At 36.2% G+C, this 18,864-nt stretch overlaps 5 protein-coding genes and 1 non-coding gene across 6 annotated transcripts; 3 read left to right on the plus strand and 3 right to left on the minus strand.

The window, feature by feature from the left end:
* The first annotated feature begins 5,453 nt into the window (after nt 1-5,453).
* On the plus strand, nt 5,454-6,617 carry LOC110645947 (dynein light chain 1, cytoplasmic). The gene is made up of 2 exons (XM_021799222.2): nt 5,454-5,913; nt 6,157-6,617. Exons 1-2 carry the CDS (start codon nt 5,776-5,778, stop codon nt 6,310-6,312), a joined length of 294 nt encoding a protein of 97 aa, XP_021654914.2. The 5' UTR covers nt 5,454-5,775; the 3' UTR covers nt 6,313-6,617.
* Nucleotides 6,618-7,287: 670 nt separating this feature from the next.
* LOC110645946 (hydroxyphenylpyruvate reductase) lies at nt 7,288-9,545 on the minus strand. Its single transcript, XM_021799221.2, has 2 exons — nt 8,982-9,545; nt 7,288-8,020 (listed from the first exon to the last, which is right to left on the minus strand). The coding sequence occupies exons 1-2, from the start codon at nt 9,402-9,404 to the stop codon at nt 7,502-7,504; spliced, it is 942 nt and encodes a 313-aa protein (XP_021654913.1). The 5' UTR covers nt 9,405-9,545; the 3' UTR covers nt 7,288-7,501.
* Nucleotides 9,546-10,319: 774 nt separating this feature from the next.
* Nucleotides 10,320-13,600, minus strand: LOC110645939 (glyoxylate/hydroxypyruvate/pyruvate reductase 2KGR). Its single transcript, XM_021799213.2, has 2 exons — nt 12,846-13,600; nt 10,320-11,075 (listed from the first exon to the last, which is right to left on the minus strand). Exons 1-2 carry the CDS (start codon nt 13,269-13,271, stop codon nt 10,557-10,559), a joined length of 945 nt encoding a protein of 314 aa, XP_021654905.2. The 5' UTR covers nt 13,272-13,600; the 3' UTR covers nt 10,320-10,556.
* A 68-nt stretch (nt 13,601-13,668) lies between these two features.
* On the plus strand, nt 13,669-17,154 carry LOC110645942 (rop guanine nucleotide exchange factor 12). The gene is made up of 7 exons (XM_021799218.2): nt 13,669-14,405; nt 14,611-14,727; nt 15,026-15,180; nt 15,289-15,363; nt 15,481-15,753; nt 15,853-16,173; nt 16,390-17,154. Exons 1-7 carry the CDS (start codon nt 14,150-14,152, stop codon nt 16,831-16,833), a joined length of 1,641 nt encoding a protein of 546 aa, XP_021654910.2. The 5' UTR covers nt 13,669-14,149; the 3' UTR covers nt 16,834-17,154.
* Nucleotides 17,155-17,356: 202 nt separating this feature from the next.
* Nucleotides 17,357-18,720, minus strand: LOC110645940 (photosystem I reaction center subunit VI-2, chloroplastic). The gene is made up of 3 exons (XM_021799214.2): nt 18,331-18,720; nt 18,100-18,226; nt 17,357-17,625 (listed from the first exon to the last, which is right to left on the minus strand). The coding sequence occupies exons 1-3, from the start codon at nt 18,513-18,515 to the stop codon at nt 17,446-17,448; spliced, it is 492 nt and encodes a 163-aa protein (XP_021654906.1). The 5' UTR covers nt 18,516-18,720; the 3' UTR covers nt 17,357-17,445.
* On the plus strand, nt 17,915-17,988 carry TRNAT-AGU (transfer RNA threonine (anticodon AGU)). The gene has a single exon. It is a non-coding gene; the product is annotated as a tRNA-Thr (tRNA).
* Nucleotides 18,721-18,864: the final 144 nt, after the last annotated feature.

Here is an 18,864-nt window from a genome sequence, read left to right on the forward strand (position 1 = left end):
CTAACTATGTTCACCCCTATAAATGCATTGTACCTCCTGTTGAAAGAGGATACCGATAGATGGGTCAGAAGATGACATACTTGTCACCAACCCTTTAGGTCACCAGGTGATTGTAGATTATCAACCGATAAGGATCGTGTTAAAGATAATATATGGAAATGAGAAGGAGGCTGTAAATGAGATGAAAGAAGATGAGTACAAAAAAAAAAAAAAAAGATTTAGTTTATTGATATATACCGTTGTAACTATTCAATGCTCTTGATGTTTGTGACCGACATGGGACTATTGTGTAGAGCTACGTATTTTCAATAGTAAATCGAGATAAGGATAAGATTGTAGAATAAGGATTAATAAGACAGACTAAAAAAAAAAAAAAATTTTTCTACACATAGAATACATATTTTAAATGACATAAAAAGTTTACAATAGATATGATAAAACAAGATAGGGTGCTCTGGCACCGAATGTGGTACTTCTTGGGGTGTCACATTTAATGGTACCAGAGCAGAGGTTTAGGCGGTCCTAGACCTAGATAGATAGAAAGAAGTAGTTGCATCACATGCATGGGTATTTAGATAGAGTCGAGGTGACACTAATGCAGATCTGTTCTTTGTCTGTTCTATAGGATCGATGACATCTGATCCTTCAGAGCACGGACCTCCAAGACCGATAGAGGAGGAAGTAGAGAGTCACGCACCGCACTGCTTAATCAGGTGCAGATGAGAGCGTAACCATCGTTGGATACTTTAGTAAGGACACAACAGGCCTTCCTAGAGCAAATGACTCAATTGCTCCGTCCGGTCACTAGAGCTATGCCACCACCTCCCCAGCTAGTAAATATGATCTCAGTAAAGAGAGTTAGAAATGATGAGCAGTTTAGAGAGACAGCAATAGAGGGGATGAGAGCAAGAGACCTGGGGTCTTAGGTTAGATTCAGAGCAGAACAGAGGCAGAGGTTGATTTACCCGAGGAGAGGAGGTCGATGAGTGTATCAATTGGCAATTTCAGGTCCTATAGCACGGAGTTCAACCCCGATGCCAGTTTGTACACATTGTAGGAAGAACCACAGAGGAAAGTTTTGATTGCTAACGGGTGGATGTTTGGATGTGGGTCCATTGAGCATTTTTTGAGAGATTGCCCACAGAGGAGTGCTCCTCCACCAGATAGAGGGGTAGAAGACCGATGAGACCAGAGATCGCTGTTACATCACAGAGTGCTTCTTAGACTATTGAACAGCCCGTGGTTGCTGTAGCATCCCGCGTGTACGCTATGGCTCGAGAGGAGCCAAATCTGGTAGATGTTATCAGAGGTACATTTCCTAATTATAATACCTTTAAGTATGTATTGATAAACCCTAACTATGTTCACCCCTATAAATGCATTGTACCTCCTGTTGAAAGAGGATACCGATAGATGGGTCAGAAGATGACATACTTGTCACCAACCCTTTAGGTCACCAGGTGATTGTAGATTATCAACCGAAAAGGATCGTGTTAAAGATAATATATGGAAATGAGAAGGAGGCTGTAAATGAGATGAAAGAAGATGAGTACAAAACTGGTTGAAAAAAAAAAAAAAAGAGTTAGTTTATTGAGATATACCGTAGTAACTATGCAATGCTCTTGATGTTTGTACCGACATGGGACTATTGTGTAGAGCTACGTATTTTCAATAGTAAATCGAGATAAGGATAAGATTGTAGAATAAGGATTAATAAGACAGACTAAAAAAAAAAAAAAAATTTCTACACATAGAATACATGTTTTAAATGACATAAAAAGTTTACAATAGATATGATAAAACAAGATAGGGTGCTCCGGCACCGAATGTGGTACTTCTTGCTCGGCTATACTGTAGAGCTGGACTCCCTCTAGTACGGTGTGTGGTGCGAGGACGCACCAGGCGGAAGCTGGTGGGCTTGTCACGACCCAGGGATGGGGTTGGGACGTGCTGGAAACTTCGTGTCCCACATCGGAAACGGGAAGAAAAGATTTGGGCCATATATGTGGGAGCCTTCCTCACCTGGTTAGCGCGCTTTTGGGAATGAAACCTCCCAAGGGACAAATCCATGAGGCCCATGGGCCAAAGCGGACAATACTAACTGGAGAATGATCGGGCTGTTACAGCTCCAAATTGCCTTTTTGCTGTTATGATATGAAAATTATGACGATATTGCATTTCACTCCACAGGATGCATTAGCTTTGGATAGCTATAGAGATTATGGTTAAAATTCATATTTTACCCTCTGAGTCGAACGCTCACTCCTGTTCATCTATTTTTTCAGGCTACAGGAGGATTATTTATTGTGGCTAACCTGCTATTTTTCTTCGTAGGTCCATTAATAGTATTTAATGTATTTTGTACAATTGAGTTAAATTTTAGACTCCGCATGTGTTAGAAACACTTATTTTTTATTTTGGGCCTGTATTATAAAAGTTATGTTGGACTTGTAAAATTATTAACTGTATGCATAGTGTGATTGGATGAGGGAGCTGAGCTCCCATTTGAGTTATGACATTTTGATTATGTAGAGGATGAGCTGAGCTCCCCAATTTATTATATATTGTGTTTACAGGTCGAGCGAGTAAAAAACTTCCCATTAAATGGTCCATTTTATGGCTGGACTCTATCCGGTTGAATTCTTGAAACTGGGTCCAAATGGGCCTTGGAGTTGAATTGAGGAATAGGTAGGCTTACTACGGGCCTCGGAGACTTTAGGCTGGCCCAGGTCCTAGTGCCGGTCCGGCCCATAGGCTGGGTCGTGACAAATGTGGTATCAGAGCTTAGGCTCCAGATTCATAGGGAATATTTGTCTAAAGTGTTGGAAAAAGTCTAATAGGAGTCACATGCGGAGAATAGGGTCCACATTCGTCTTGCATTGTCATCTTTACTCTTAGTTTCTGCTTTATATAATTGTGTGTAAATATGAGTCCATAGAGCTGTGTAACATGCCATTTTGAATTTTATGGGGTAATGCTGTTGAATTTTAGGAAAATGCGTAGAAGCAGAAAAGCTGCCACTGCACTAGAACCGGATGTGCCTGACGAGGTGTCGGCACAGAATGAGGTGCTTGCCCCGAGGAGGCGGGATAAGAAGCCTAGAGTTGCTCAAGTTGAAGAACCCATCTTCATGGCATGGACTAGGGGGGAACTCCTCATAGTTTTGTTGTTGGTCCACTCGCATATATTCTCGGTTCACATAAGAGGGCAAACTTGCATGAGAATAGATTCAAATAAACAAGGGAATTATACTTCCAATTCCAGAAGGTGATGACAGGAGGTTTGAGATGCACAGAGAGTATTGAATTAGAAGTTGCAGAGTTACCAATAAATGAAGGTTATTTTGAGTAGATGTAACCAAAATAAATAAGATTTGGGAAATTTACAATTTGGTCCCTGAGTTTTCCCTATATTACACTTTAGTCTCTGAATTTTGAGAAATTAATTATTTAATTCATAAATTTTACACTATATTACATTTTAGTTCTTAAATTTTGAGAAATGAATTATTTAGTACATTTAATTTTAATATATAAAATAATTTAGTGCCCTTAATTTTAATATTTACAATAATTTTATTCATTAACGAAATGATTAAATTATTTTATATAATAAAATTATAGGAACAAAAGTATGATAAGTGTAAAATTTAGAGACTAAATAATTAATTTTTAAAAATTTAAAAATGAAAATATAATATAATATAAAATTTAAAAATTAAATAATTAATTTTTTAAAATTTAGATACTAAAATATAATATAAAACAAAACTCAAAGACTTTTCCCATGAGATTTCATATGCTAGAATAGAATCCATCCTCCCTATAGCACTCTAGATAAGACAAAGGAAGGTCTTGGTACCTTTGTTGGCATTTCAAACTAAGAAAAATATCTTAGATATTTCATTGTGGAGATGCCAATAATATATATATTTTAAATTTAATTTTGAAATCTCTCAATTTTAAAGATATTTTAAAATTATTGAATAAAAATTTGTTAAAACTAAATATTTTAGTCACTTTAATTTTTATATGAATACAAATACATTATATAAAAATTAATTTTATAAAATAAATTAAAAAGAATAAAAACTAACACATAATATCATATGAATTATTTAAAAAATGCTTCTTTCCAATATTCTAATATTTTATACATCTTTATAGTGTATCAAAATTAAAAATAATCTTAGAAGGAAAGTTTTTTTATTTCCCCCTTTAGAATAAATACTGTACAGTTATTCAATTTTATAAATATTCTATAAAAATTAATAAATTTTAACTTTTTTTATAAAATTTACTGAAATTTAATTTATTTTATAAAAATTACTATAATTAAAAAATTAAAAAATTTTAAGATAACCTAATCAACTGTCAATTGTTTTATAAATAAAATTATTTTATTTATTAATTTAAAAAAATGATATATAAAAAAAAATTCAGCTGCACGTCTATCATCAAATCTCTCACTTTTTATCCTTTTTTTATTAATAATTAATAATTAAATAATTTTATTTATAAAATAATTTATAAATTAATAAATTAATCTAAAAAATCTTTAATTTTTAATTATAATAATTTTTATAAAATTAAATTAAAATTAAATAAATTTTATAAAAAAATTAAAATTTAATAATTTTTATAAAAGCATGACCGCAGGTAATATTCATCTTCCTTTTATAAACTCTAAGAATACAACTTTATAGATGGATAAACAACGCCGAACAATAGGAGATTAATCGGTGGATCTTCCATCAGCAAATATGTATGCTACTAAAGGTGGTGGATTCCATTTTCATTTCTGTCCTTTTTTAAATATTTTTCTAGCACTGTAATTGCAATTGTTTGGATTTATGAAAACGTGACAAAACTTTTGGGCATGGGATAAGCTCTGCATAATCTAATTGCAATTATAACAGCATAAAAGATAAGATTGAGGATAATTTTTAATTATTTATATTTTATATTAAATTATATAACAACTCTAACTTTCCTTTCCATCATTTCTTCCACTTTCTAAGCAGGAAGAAAATCGGTAATGGGGTATCAGTAATTTTTCAGTAATAGACCTCAAGAAAAGGTAAAATGTATTAATCATGATTGTTATCTTTTATTACTTTAATTATGATTTTTATTAGGAATAAGTAAATTGGTGTTTCCATTTATTCCCATTATTTAGCCACTTATTTGGGGATAATTGGATATGTTTCTTGCAAAATGGAAATTTGATTTTTAAATTGGGTGGGAAGTAGAGTCAGGGATGTGCTCAAAGCAAACTTGACTCCTAATAATCGAAAAAATACAAATAAACCTTGACTTTGTTTATAGCCTCACCATCTTTATCCTCAACATCTTTATCCTCAGTGACTGTGATACAAGTAAGAGAGAGAAAGACTGTCACTTTTATTTTCTTGCTAAGGTAAATAAATAAAAAAGGGTCCTTGATATGAGGAGGGAAAATGACAAAGAGGTTGGACTATGTGCCAACCCAATATTGTTTTCCAGTGATTCCTCTACAATTGGAAAAGAGAGAAAAACGGTGATGGGTACTTGGGTTGTTCCTATAAGGCCTGGTGTTTCTTGCACATTGGTTCTAGCACTTCAGAAAACAGAGAGATTTCAGAAATTCCTTTCTTCTGGGTTTTGGCTTTGTTTTTGAGGCCAGAGGTAGAGTTGATTGTGCATATCTCAACTGGGTTTTCATTTTTTTTTTTCACATATATACATAGAGAGAGAGAGAGAGAGAGAGAGAGAGAGAGAGAGAGCAGAAGTGACGATGTTGGAAGGAAAAGCTTTGATAGAGGACACAGACATGCCTGTGAAGATGCAAATCCAAGCCATGGCTTCTGCTTCTGAGGCCTTGGATCTCTATGATGTCTTAGACTACAAATCTATTGCTGCCCACATGAAAAAGGTAAAATCTTTATCTCATATAAATTATAAATGTAGAAAACAAATAATTATTTTTTGTTCAAAATTGTTAAACTGGCCATTGTTAAGATGATGCTTATTCCTTCTGTGCAGAAAGTTTATTACATGAATAGTCTAATTTTCTTATTTGATTCAAATATACTAAATAGATGAATAGAGTATAAAAGAAAAGAGAAAATGGAGCCTGCAGTTATTTCATTCATTATTCTGCTGTACAATTTGGCAGGAGTTTGACAAGAAATATGGCGGTGGATGGCAATGTGTGGTGGGTTCTTCTTTTGGGTGTTTTTTCACTCATTCTAAAGGGACTTTCATCTACTTCACATTGGAGACTCTCAATTTCCTTATCTTCAAAGGGGATTCTTCTCCTTCTGCTGCCTGAGGAGAAATTACTTGATCTGTTGAATAATTACTCCTCAAGAGACTGAGGCTATCTTTGGTTGCCAAGAAAGTCCAGAGAAAGGCAAGCATAGTGGGAAAAAGTAATTTGGAGTGGAGAGGGAGAAGTAGAAAAGAACATGAGAAGATTAGAAGAACATACATGGCCACATGGAGGATATTTTGGATTTTCCTAAGTGATAGGAGCCTTGTAAATATAGTGCTTTCAAGGGGCATTTGCAATGGCAATTCTGTAAAAATAAAAAAAATAATAATAATAATTAAAAAAACCCACTTTCTCAGTTGTCATGGTGACTCTATTCCATTCTCAACTAGTTTTCTCATTGCCCTTTTTCCCTTTATGCGTTATTCATTTGCTTGGAAAGCTGTCTCATTCATCCCACCTTATATTTAAGCCAGGAATGAAAAGAGATCTTGAATCACAGTATTATGAGAAACAAAACTGTTAAAATTGAATCATTATCCCTACAAATTTGCATAATCCATGGATCAATATAAGCCACTTATATTTGGGCATAATGGTAACTTGGCAGCTTCCCAAAGCTTGTAAAACGAGAGAGAAACCATATGAATAGAGATGCAAGGGGAAAATATATGGCAGAATGTTGTCAAGGTTAATCCCAAATTCGCCAAGGGCAAAGGCAAACAAAGAACAACAAATAGAGTATTCTACTAAAACGAACCGCAGGTCCCCCTAATTTCCTTTAAGGTCTTTTTGGAAGGAGGGTATGAACTATGAAGGGCTTTTTAAAGAAATATCCGCCAAAAAAAGTAAAATAATAAAAAATAAGATATCAAAATTTTCTCAATCCACCAATTTGATAAGTTGAAAAAATGAAGGTTTTAGAGAACCTCCTTAAAAAAACATTGCTCCCTAATAAGTCGATCAAATACTTGCTACTTTAAAAATCCACACTTAACTCTAAAAACTCCCTCCCAAATATAGTGTCAAGGTTCGTACTTAAACTAGATGAGTATTGTAACTTGTAAGATTATCAAATCACTGTAAATGTTTTGAAATCCTAGCTAACAAGTGAAAATCATTAAATGGACTTCCAAGATAGCAGAAACCATGATGTTAATATAACAAATATCAGTAGAACCTAAGGATACCTAAATGACAGTAAGAGCTCAAGCTTCCAGATCAATCAACAACACGTTCCCTCACATAATCATATTACTGGAGTCAAGAGAGGTTTGTTGTCGAAGTGTGCCTCCAAGTTGGCGATCACAAGGTCTGCCATTGCGTTGCTGGTCTCTATAGTATCACTTCCCACATGAGGCAGAAGGACAACATTGCCAAGGCCCAAAAGTTGTTCAGGAGCCTCAGGTTCATTTTCATATACGTCAAGCCCTGCACCACCTAGCCGGCCTTCAAGCAGTGCAGACACAAGCTCACGTTCATCAACATGTGCACCTCTTCCAATGTTGATAAGAACGCCCTTTGGACCCAATGCATCAATGACCTCTTGATTGATGATATGTTGCGTTTCCTCTGTCAAAGCACAAGCCACAACCAAGATTTGACAATTTTTGGCCAAATCTATGACATTTGAGAAGTATTTGTAATTTGAATTTGGTTTTTGAGATCTAGAGTGGTAACTTATGGAACAACCAAAAGCTTCAGCTCTCTTCGCAATCGCTGCACCAATCCTGCCCAATCCAAGAATTCCAACTGATTTACCACTAAACTGAACAACAGAAAAAGAAAAAGATGAATCAACAAATACAAATTGAACTTGGAAAAAGGGGAAAAGAAGGGAGTGACTTCAGTTCCAAGCCAAAAACATATTTAATCATCCTACTAAATTGTGCTTTTTTACCTCCATATTTTTTCCAGCAAAAAATATCTCTATCTGTGTAAAATCTTACTGTCTTCACATGAATATTGAATGAGAAGTAATAATTACTCATAATATTAAAAAAAAAATTGATATAGAAGTGACAGGAAAACATATACAGGAAGTTGGGAACTGAGATGTGCAAGTTCAGTTATCCCTAATGCAATTCTATACCAAATAATCAGCAGCGGAAATTGAAATTTTTTTCATTTTTAATCATTTTAAATTTCTGGATTCGATCCTTTTGCTTCGAATCTGCGATTTACCCTATTACAACTCAAATAAAAATGAGGACGAGAAATGACTTAAATCAAAACAAATCTTTGGTGATAAACCATGAGAGATGCGAGTCTTAACTCTTAAAAGTCCTGAAATCAACATTATGGATGGATGAAAGTCTGGAAAATTGAAACTTGTTCCCAGTTCACCTCTAAGCAGGAGAGCTACTCTGCATTTTCTAACTTAAATACCATACGATGCCAATTAGGATACTTGTGAAATCTTTTATCAAACCAAATCAGCAGTACTGACAGTAAAAGCAAATTTCTGGGCACCCAAAAAGCAAAAGAGAAAGAGAAAAGCCATAATTTTGTAAATTATGTAAATCATGCAGGAATACTATAAAATTTGATTAAGTTTTGATATCTCATAATAGGCCAGTTCCTTACGTCACAGCTTATCAAAGAACACAACAATCCAAACAAAATTATTGTCGAGTAAACCAACTGCCAGAACAACACACATTTCAATAAATTTGCATCCAAACAACTAATATTAAATTAAATAATATTAAAAAAAAAAAACCACAAACCTTGGTTGTCAATTCAAAATCAGCGTCTTTCCACTTCCCACTTCTCACATATCCATCACAAGCACAAATGTTCCTCAAAACCCCCAATATCAATCCGATTGCCAGGTCAGCAACATCATCAGTCAACACATCGGGGGTATTTGTAACCCTAATTCCCTTCTCTTTACACTTTCTTAAATCAATTTTATCCAGTCCCACACTGAAAGTAGCCACAATCTCCAGTTCTGGCAATGCATCAATCAGCTCAGCATCTGCGCCAATTTTAGTGTTACCCACAATTGCTTTGATTTTGTGTTGATTGGTTTTCAAGAAGTCAACTTTTGAGGAGTGTTGCCAGAGTTTGAAGAGATTGAAGCGAGCGTCTAGTTCTTGCTCGAGGTATGAGTACATTGGGCAGGTCATTAGGACTCCGATGGTGTCCATTTTGAGTGTCTGTGAACTGTTAAGAAGCTGGAATTAGGGTTAGCGTTGTCAGGGGGTGTCTAAATGTCAGTTGTTATGGTTAAGCTTTGGGTGTTGTATAGTTTGTAGTGGGTGTTTAAACAAGGTCCCTTCCCTGAATATTCTAGGTTGTTTGAAAATTTCATTTTAATAAATTGAAATTTGTATAAAAAAATTTATTAAAAATATAAAATTACTCTTAAAATTCTCCCTTATAAATTTAAATTTTTATATTAAATAATTTATTAATATGATATCAAATTTTCTTTAATTAAAAATTCAAATATTATTTTACTGAAATATAAAATTAAAATATTTCATTGATAAATAAGAAATAAATGAATACAAATTCTGAAATAAGTTCAATATCTATTTATATAATTTAGAAAAGGCATAATTAATCCAGTTGTTTGATGCACATTAAAAATGAAATTTCATCACCAACACTTGACAATGATGACTGGTGATACCTTTGCTTCATACCTTAAGCATTGATGAAAATTGCTACAAAAATTTCCTTTCAACCTTCAAAACTACATTTTAGGAATCACACACAGAGTTCTTTGGTAAATATCAACTTGATCAAACCGAACTTGCCTTTGGCAACCAAGTAGATTTGTTTTTAACCATTCTGGGAAACAGTGATTATCACGATTACACCTCGCTTACAACAAATTGCAAATCAGTAGAAAGCAAATAACACTAACAACTAAATTTTAATCCCAAGCTAATTAGAGCCGATTGAATCATTCTTCATTATTTCGCACTGTTAGACACTAAATCTGCCTCAATATGCATGCTTTCTTAGCAATTTATAAAACTTTCCCTTAAGCAGAAATTGAAGATTTATCTAATTTGCATTATAGAGTAAATAAACATCGAACATGTAAACCTAGATTTGGCAGCAAAAAAAAAATGGAACATGTAAATGTCATTTCAGAATACCAACATGTTTAAGAGTGCTAAGAAGAAAATAAATTCAGCCATACAACTTGGAATCTAGAGAATATTGTTTTCTTCCATCAAGGCATTCTTGCCAGGTCCTGGAAATAATGATATCTAGATTAATTCAAGTCCCAGAAGCATGATGACGCCTCTGATCAGTCTTTGTATTCACAAATTTTTATGTCAAAATCAAACCACTGGAGTCAACAGAGGCTTCTTCAAGAAGTGTGCTTCCAAGTTGCCAACAACAAGGTCAGCCATAGCTTTTCTGGTTTCCACCGTACCACTTCCCACATGAGGCAATAGGACTACATTTTCAAGACCAAATAGCGGCTCAGGCACATTAGGCTCGTCTTCAAACACATCAAGCCCAGCACCACCTAACCTGCCTTCAAGTAGTGCAGACACCAGCTCAGGTTCATCAACATGAGGACCTCTACCAATGTTAATGAGGACCCCCTTTGGACCTAATGCATTCATAACTTCACGATTGACAATGTGGTGGGTTTCTTCTGTTAGTGCACATGCAACGACAAGGATTTGACAATTGGCAGCCAACTCAATAACGCTTGGATAGTACCTGTATTTTACATCTGGTTTTTCTGTTCTAGCATAGTAACTAATTGGACAGCTAAATGCTTCAGCTCTTGTGGCAATTGCCATGCCGATCCTGCCCAACCCAATAATGCCGACAGACTTCCCAGTAAACTGAAAAGAAGTTAACCAATAATTCTGAGAAGCATCAAGAATCATAAGAAAATCACAGGAAACCAACACAACACACTATAGTCTATGTGGTTGTTTGGCACTGCAAAAGGACCTAAGTGCCGAAACTCCCAGGTCCCCTGCAGTGCCAAATGGGACCTAACTTGGTCAAATTGAGTGCTTGGCAACAACATTATGCATGCAGAAGAAATTTTGACTGCCAAAACAAATATGCCATGTAGATTGTTGCGGAATGCTTGAAAGCTTATGAAAGTATTGCATTCCAATATATCTCCAGACAGGTGGACTCAAGGCAGTATAGAAATTTAGTTGTTTGAATACTCAGCAGCTCTGACATCACATGACTAAACAGCTGCATAAAAGCAACATTCCCAATTATCATGTCCTACTCCTGTGTGTCATGTGGATATGATAGAGAGAAAACTTTATTTTTTTACTTTGAACTTCTCAGTCCTTTAAAAGCCTTTCATGCTCATTTTTCGTTTAATTAAGACAAATGCAATATAACATAAAACCCCAGCATGCATCAATGCCCCAAGCCCCCAACACTCATTCAAACTGCTGTGTGTCATTGACTGCAAAAACCAGGAAGGTAAAGCCTGAACCCAAGAATACAAAATTGAACAAAAACAATAGTAGAATGAAAAAAAGCCACTGTACAATAAAACCAAGTTGGCAATAAAAACACCACTAAGCAACAAAATCTGTTTCATTGCTTTTGATAAGAAAAATATGCAGCAGAAAAAAAAGGAGGAAACTATTTCGACAGTAGAAGATTTGAGATAAAAACAACCAAACACAAGTGCAAACCTACTCGGCTTGCATTTTAATAAGCGGTTCATCAAATTGTCAATGCTTGGGGGAAAGACAAATCAGAATTCTCATAAGATACCTCTATACATTAGATGCGATCAACACAAGGATTTCTATCCTGTATTAAATTTCCAAGCCCACCATTTACTGACAGTACATTGAAAAGCATTGCAGTTGCAAGTTGCAACTAGCAAACTGTCATAACATCAACTCCAATAGTGACATCAATGCCAACAGACATACATAGGCCACCAAATAATGTACTACAATCTAGAAGTATGTCAGAAACCTGATCCAATGTAAATTTCTCCATCAAAATCGGACAAAGACAAAATACATTAGATGAGAAAGATTAGCTATATACAGAAAAGACACAGAAACAAATAATTACCCATCCCACAAGCCTAATTCCATACATGAATTTACTCTACCATGCAGCATCATAAAACTACCTACAGGTTCAGTCGTTCAGAGTCAGAAACAACCAACCAATCATGGCAGAAATTCTGCTCAAAATCAGGAAGCAACTCCAAAAAATCACATGCCACACTCCCCATTGTTTATCATGTGAGTTAAAAGTCCAAAACCCAAGATGATCTCATCAAAGATTTACGCAAGAGAAAGATGATATAATGAACAATTTTTGGACTGAATACAAAATTTTAGCCCTTAATTAAGCCTAAAATAATGCTTTCTTTCGCTCTAATTCAAGTTTCTCACTTTTAACGCATTCTGCTCAATTACGCACAATGATTCTCGATAATCATAAATCCCCATAATCCTGTTAAAATCTATTTTCCTTAAAAAAAAAAAAAAAATTGGACCCTTTTTTTCACAGCTTCAAAACAAGGAAACAAATCTCAAAAACGATAAATCAGAACAATCTATAAGCCAATAAAATAAAGCAAACTAACAACATTGTAGACCACAAATTCAAACCTTAGTAGTCAACTTGTAGTCACCCTTTTTCCACTTTCCACTCCTGACATACCGATCACTCTCACACAACCTCCTCAGTACCGCCAACATCAACCCAATAGCCAAGTCGGCGACATCATTCGTCAGAACATCAGGCGTGTTTGTGACCCGTATCCTTTTCTCCTTGCACTTGGGCAAATCAACCTTATCGAGCCCCACGCTGAAACTGGAGACGATTTCCAGCTTCGGCAATTGTTCGATCAGTTCGGCATCGGCACCGAACCCGGCGTTACCCACGACTGCCCTGATCGAATTCTTGTGGGAATTGATGAAGTGGGTCTTGTCTGGGGCGTTTTGGAGCTTGTAGAGGGTGAAGCGCTTCTCGAGTTCTTCAACGAGGTAGGGGAAGTTTGGAGGGCAGGTCATTAGAACACCGATCGACTCCATTGGTATTTTTGGATGGAGTCCTCCTATTTGTCAGGAGAAGTGAGCCTTTCAGTGCGAGTGATAATGGAAGAGTTGCGATTTTGTACAGTTTGGCTGCGGTTGGTTTGGGGTATTCAGGGGTCAGCGTGACTGCGTAGTTGCAGTTTACAGGTGAGTTTTCTTTGGATTTTTGCGTTTGGATTTCGCTTGTGGCGTGGCACGGCACAAAAGAGGAAAACAGTTTTCCCACCACACAGAGCTGTACAGAGCTGTTCTCAACTGCTACGTCTGCGAGTTTCCAAACGGTGTCGTTCCATTTGACAAAATGGCAAACAAAACTTATTTTCATATGAACTTTTCAGGGTCTCACGTTTTTTTTTTTTTAATAAACTCTTTTGTTATGCAAAGTATATATTTGGGGTTGCATCAAGTTGCATCAATCCATTTAAACCGTGCATTTTGGTGGTAAATTAATAAATTATAGAGAAAAATATACAGAGAAATGGCGGTTGCCCATTTATGTCTGTCTTCCCGTTTTCTTTGCAAGCTTTGACCTTTGAAAACTAAAAACAACCGCTCAATTCTCACATAACACAAATTCAAGAAAAAAAAATTTTCTTTTTCTTGTTTATTGCTCTTAATACATCTCACCCCACGTTTTACCAACACCTAGAGGAAAGCTAGCTCAATACCCACCTAGCTAATCACCTCCACAATTTTTTCAAACTAAAATCCATACAAGAATCACAAATCTGTGAAAGAAATAGAATCTTTTTGAAGTTGGGCTCCTCTTCTTGTTCTCTATAACAAACAAGTATAGTTTCTTCATGTTCAACTATCTCATGTTTTTCTTCTGTTAGTTTCGTGTCCCTTGTACGTACTTTTCCGTGACCATTAAAATGGCTCGTGCTCTTGAGCAAGAACAAGAGAGTTTGAGGTCTAGATTGTTTCATTTCAAAGGGATGAATGAGAATTCGGGAGGTCGTCATGTGAAGAGTCTGAGCGTTGATGACAGCTGTAGTTTCGAACAGCTGAGAGACCAATCGGAGAAACAACAGAGTGCAAGCGTGTCTAATGGGAACGAAAAGGATCCTAAGTCAAGGTTAAGCAAGGATGATGCTCCTGTTGCTCAAGCCAAAGATAAACAAAATGCAGGCATGTCCTTATCCAACTTTAATGTTTCTAAATATTTCTTTCCAGTCCGTTGCATTACTTTCAATGTTCCACTTTCTGTCCAATTCCTCTGCATTTAGCAAATCAATGTAAGACCAGCCTGATAGATCCTGTAGATTTTAGATAGGATTTTCTTGGGTTAACATTCATTTGGATCTTCAATTTCTCTTTTTGGGGTTTGATTCAGATATGGAACAGATGAAGGAAAGGTTTGCTAAATTGCTTTTGGGAGAGGATATGTCTGGAGGAGGAAAGGGTGTCTCCTCTGCTCTGGCATTGTCAAATGCCATTACAAATCTTGCTGGTATTTTGATCTCTTGTCCCTTTTATATTATTTAATAAAATTCATGGTCTACGAGGATTCTAGTCACAGAAGGAAACAACATCAAGAATAAAAAAAGAATCATACAATTTTGTAATATTCTGTGGCACATGATGGTATTGAAATTTATATAGTTTTCAGTTCTTCCAATATTCCTCTTCCTCTATACCCTTTTAAAAGCAGCAACTAGCAACAGAAGAGTTTGTTTTGCTTAATTCACAAGGGGAAAGATGGATAAGTATGTTGATTTCCTGAATTTTCATTTTCCCTCCTGCTGCAGCTTCTGTCTTTGGTGAACAATGGCGTCTGGAGCCAATGTCAGCAGAAAGGAAAGCACGGTGGAGAAAAGAAATTGATTGGCTATTGTGTGTGACTGATTACATCGTTGAATTTGTTGCTTCTCAGCAAAAATCCAAGGATGGGTCGAATATGGAGGTATCGATCTCCCTCATATAAATTTTTATCAACAACATGTTTCCTGATTTGTTTCTCTCTCTGACACACAGACATCCGATCGTGCCATTTTTTTCTTTGATTTAACAGATAATGGTGACAAGACAGCGAATTGATCTTCACATGAACATCCCCGCGTTGCGAAAGCTTGATGCAATGCTTATTGTAAGAAGACAATATATTACATAATCAGTTTAGTTTAAGCTTTAGATATAAACTTTGTCATATGTTGATTGCAGAAGGTCTAATTCATATCCCTTGAAATGGTTTTGTGATATTCAGGACTGCTTGGATAACTTCAAAGACCAAAATGAGTTCTATTATGTTTCAAGAGATGCCCCTGACTCAGAAAAAGGCAGCACCAAGAGAAAAGATGATAAATGGTGGCTACCTACTGCTAAAGTTCCGTCAAATGGTCTATCAGAAGCGGCGAGAAAGTTTCTGCAGTATCAGAAGGATTGCGTGAACCAGGTACTGAAAGCAGCCATGGCTATAAATGCTAATGTTCTATCAGAAATGGAGGTTCCTGAAAACTACATAGAATCTCTTCCCAAGGTAAATTAAGGGTTTGGAAGCAACATATCTCATTAAAAAGTGACACACAAGTGCCCTGACCAACTAGTCACATTTTTTTTCATGTTGATGCTTTGGCAGAATGGTAGGGCAAGCCTCGGGGACTCGATTTATAGAAGTATTACAGTTGAATTCTTTGATCCTGACCAATTCCTGTCCACCATGGACTTATCATCAGAGCATAAAATCCTAGACCTGAAGAACAGAATTGAGGCTTCTATAGTGATTTGGAAGAGGAAGATGAACCAGAAAGATGGGAAATCTGCTTGGGGTTCTGCTGTCAGTTTGGAGAAGAGAGAACTCTTCGAAGAGAGAGCAGAAACCATCTTACTCATTCTCAAGCAGAGGTTCCCTGGAATTCCTCAATCTTCACTAGACATTAGCAAAATTCAATACAACCGGGTAAGAACACATTCCCTTTCACCTTCAGCTCTCTTTCGTGTTACAATTACAGCTTGAATGATCACCTTGATCGGGAGATAGAGAGATGAAGCAAGACCAAATATGTAATTGTGTATGTTTCTAATTGAATTTTACCATGACATTGATATCTACTTTGCTAATAAATTCTAGTCATGTTAACGAAACTGGAACTCATAATATCTTCTTGGCTAACAGGATATAGGGCAGGCAATTCTGGAAAGTTACTCAAGAATTCTAGAAAGCTTGGCCTACACTGTCATGTCTCGAATTGAAGATGTGCTCTATGCTGATTATGTCACTCGAAATCCATCATATGCTGGACAGAAGAGGAACCCTTTAAAAGAGACACCTCAAGAAAGCACACCACCCATGGACGACCCAGCCACAGAGGGACCCAATTCAATGACACTGTCAGATTTTATGGGTTGGAATTTTGAATCAAATGACACTGAAGCAAAGAAGGAGCCAGCTGGAAATTCAGATGAAATAGTCAAAGAAGATAATTTGAATTCGAAGTTAGTCAAAGAAGATAATTCAAATTTGAAGTTAACAGAAAAACTTGTTAACATAGTAAACATCAAGAAACCTTCCTATCTTGAGAACTTAGGAGGTGTAAGAAGCCCGACAGCACGCCATTGATAGCAACGATACAGGGAGGAAAGGAAGGGAAAGGAAAGGGATAACCATGTCACAACAACCATACAAGAGAAACACAGAAGAAGGGTGAGAAAGCCTGGTATTGAAATATGAATTCTGGTGGTTCTTTCTGTCAAGAGTTTTCTTATTTTCATTCTATTCCTTCCTTTTGTAAATAGGGAAGAAAGCATATAAGTGTAAAAACTATTGTATTTGAAGCATTTCATACATTCTTTCATTTGTACATGAAATGCACATGTAGTATGTTAGACTCAAAGGTCATTTTTTTGGATGGGTTCAAAATGGACAAAATTCATTTTTTTTTCCGTGTTGCGTTCTAAACAGCTTGAATCTTCTGCAACAATTTCAATTCTGCTAGAGTTATTTGGCTTAGCTAATCCTATACAATTGATCAATTATACTTGGAAGATTGCAGTTCATTTTAGTATAGAGTAACATATCCAACAGAAAGCATTTGATGATTTGAAAAAGGATTTCCCCAAAATCACACTGAAAACAAATGTAGTTGAGTTAATAACAGGGGCCTTTATTCTGAAGTAGGCTTTAGACAAACTTACAAAGTCAAAAGAAGATACATACAAAGAAAAGGGCAAATTAGATCTTGTCACGTGGCCCCAGCTTTGGTGGAAGTTGAGGGCCCTTCTTGATTGGTAGGATGTCACCAGAAGCTGTAGCACTTAGGTAAGCTAGGGTAGAGCCACCTCCCAAGATCAAGAACTTGAGTAACAACCCTCTCTTGGTGAATGGAGCTGCAAATGTCTCAAAGAACTTGCTCTGCAGTAACATGTATATGCAGAATTTAGTTCCTTAACTGTCTAAACTAATCTTTAAACAATATACATATCTTCAAACATATCAAATTATGTATGCCCTCTCTCAACAAATTTTCTTCTCAACCTTATTAGTTTGAACCATATCACTAAATCATTTATGAACACCAACAGGATCAAATCATCTCAATCCACTTAATGCAAAATTACTGTTATTCAATGTTACATAAGAACATCGATTGTCAATCTGAATATCACAATTATTAATTTCTGTTGATTAAGCAGCACCTATTGCTTTCATAGCTCAGTTGGTTAGAGCACCCGTTTAGTAAGCGGGAGGTCTTGAGTTCGACTCTCATTGAAAGCATTTTGAGACATTTTTTTGCATTTTCTACCATAGAAATGAAAATTCAACGCATAACTGGACTTGGCTCTATCTTTTTCTGAATTCAAATTCAGAAGGGAAGTGGTCAGAAACCTGGAGAGGGTTGTATGGAGAAGGTGCATCTGATCCGTACAAGTCCCACTGCCCAGTAGTGTTGCCCAAATCCTCCAAATCAAAGTACACACTCTTATCACCATACTTTGCTACCACAGCACCAGTCCTATCCAAAAGCCATAACAAAATCAGACACCAAATTATGCAAAGCCAAATCATGTAAAGTGAGTACAATAGAATGAAAAGATGAGATATATTGGCATTTGGTACCTCCTGTTTTTGGGACTCAAGCTCTGGCGAGATGGCTTGACATGGAGCTTTGTTCCCCTTAGAGAGCTACCACCAAGGTCCTTGACGGTGGCAGGTTGCACAGCAGCAAAGGTTGCGAGAGATGCCATAGCCTTGGTTTTGGTTGCTAGCCAGCTGAATTCTTCGTGCGTTTCAGCAGCGAACATGGGAGTTGGGGCCTTTTGATATTTTTGCGTGGATCTTTAGCTGGACACGTGGCAAACTGGGCTTTCCTAGGAGAGATTTGGAGCGTAATTTTTGTGGTGCCATAGACATTGTAGCTGGATAAGGCGATAAGCCTATCCCTTTTTTGATCTTTCACTAAATTATGGCATAAATCAGACAAAATGCTGAAACATGGATCCACACTAGATGGGCCAAGTTGGTGTTTAAAGGGTCAGGTTCCTGAAGGCCAAAAATTGCCAAGCTCCTTCCTCGAGCTTTTACAGTCCATGATTCCATTACCATTTTGTGGGCTAAACCCGAACCGAATGCCTTTGTGCCAATTCCAACCAA

This window comes from Hevea brasiliensis, chromosome 1 (genome assembly GCF_030052815.1).
Source record: "Hevea brasiliensis isolate MT/VB/25A 57/8 chromosome 1, ASM3005281v1, whole genome shotgun sequence".
NCBI classification, from domain to species: domain Eukaryota; kingdom Viridiplantae; phylum Streptophyta; class Magnoliopsida; order Malpighiales; family Euphorbiaceae; genus Hevea; species Hevea brasiliensis.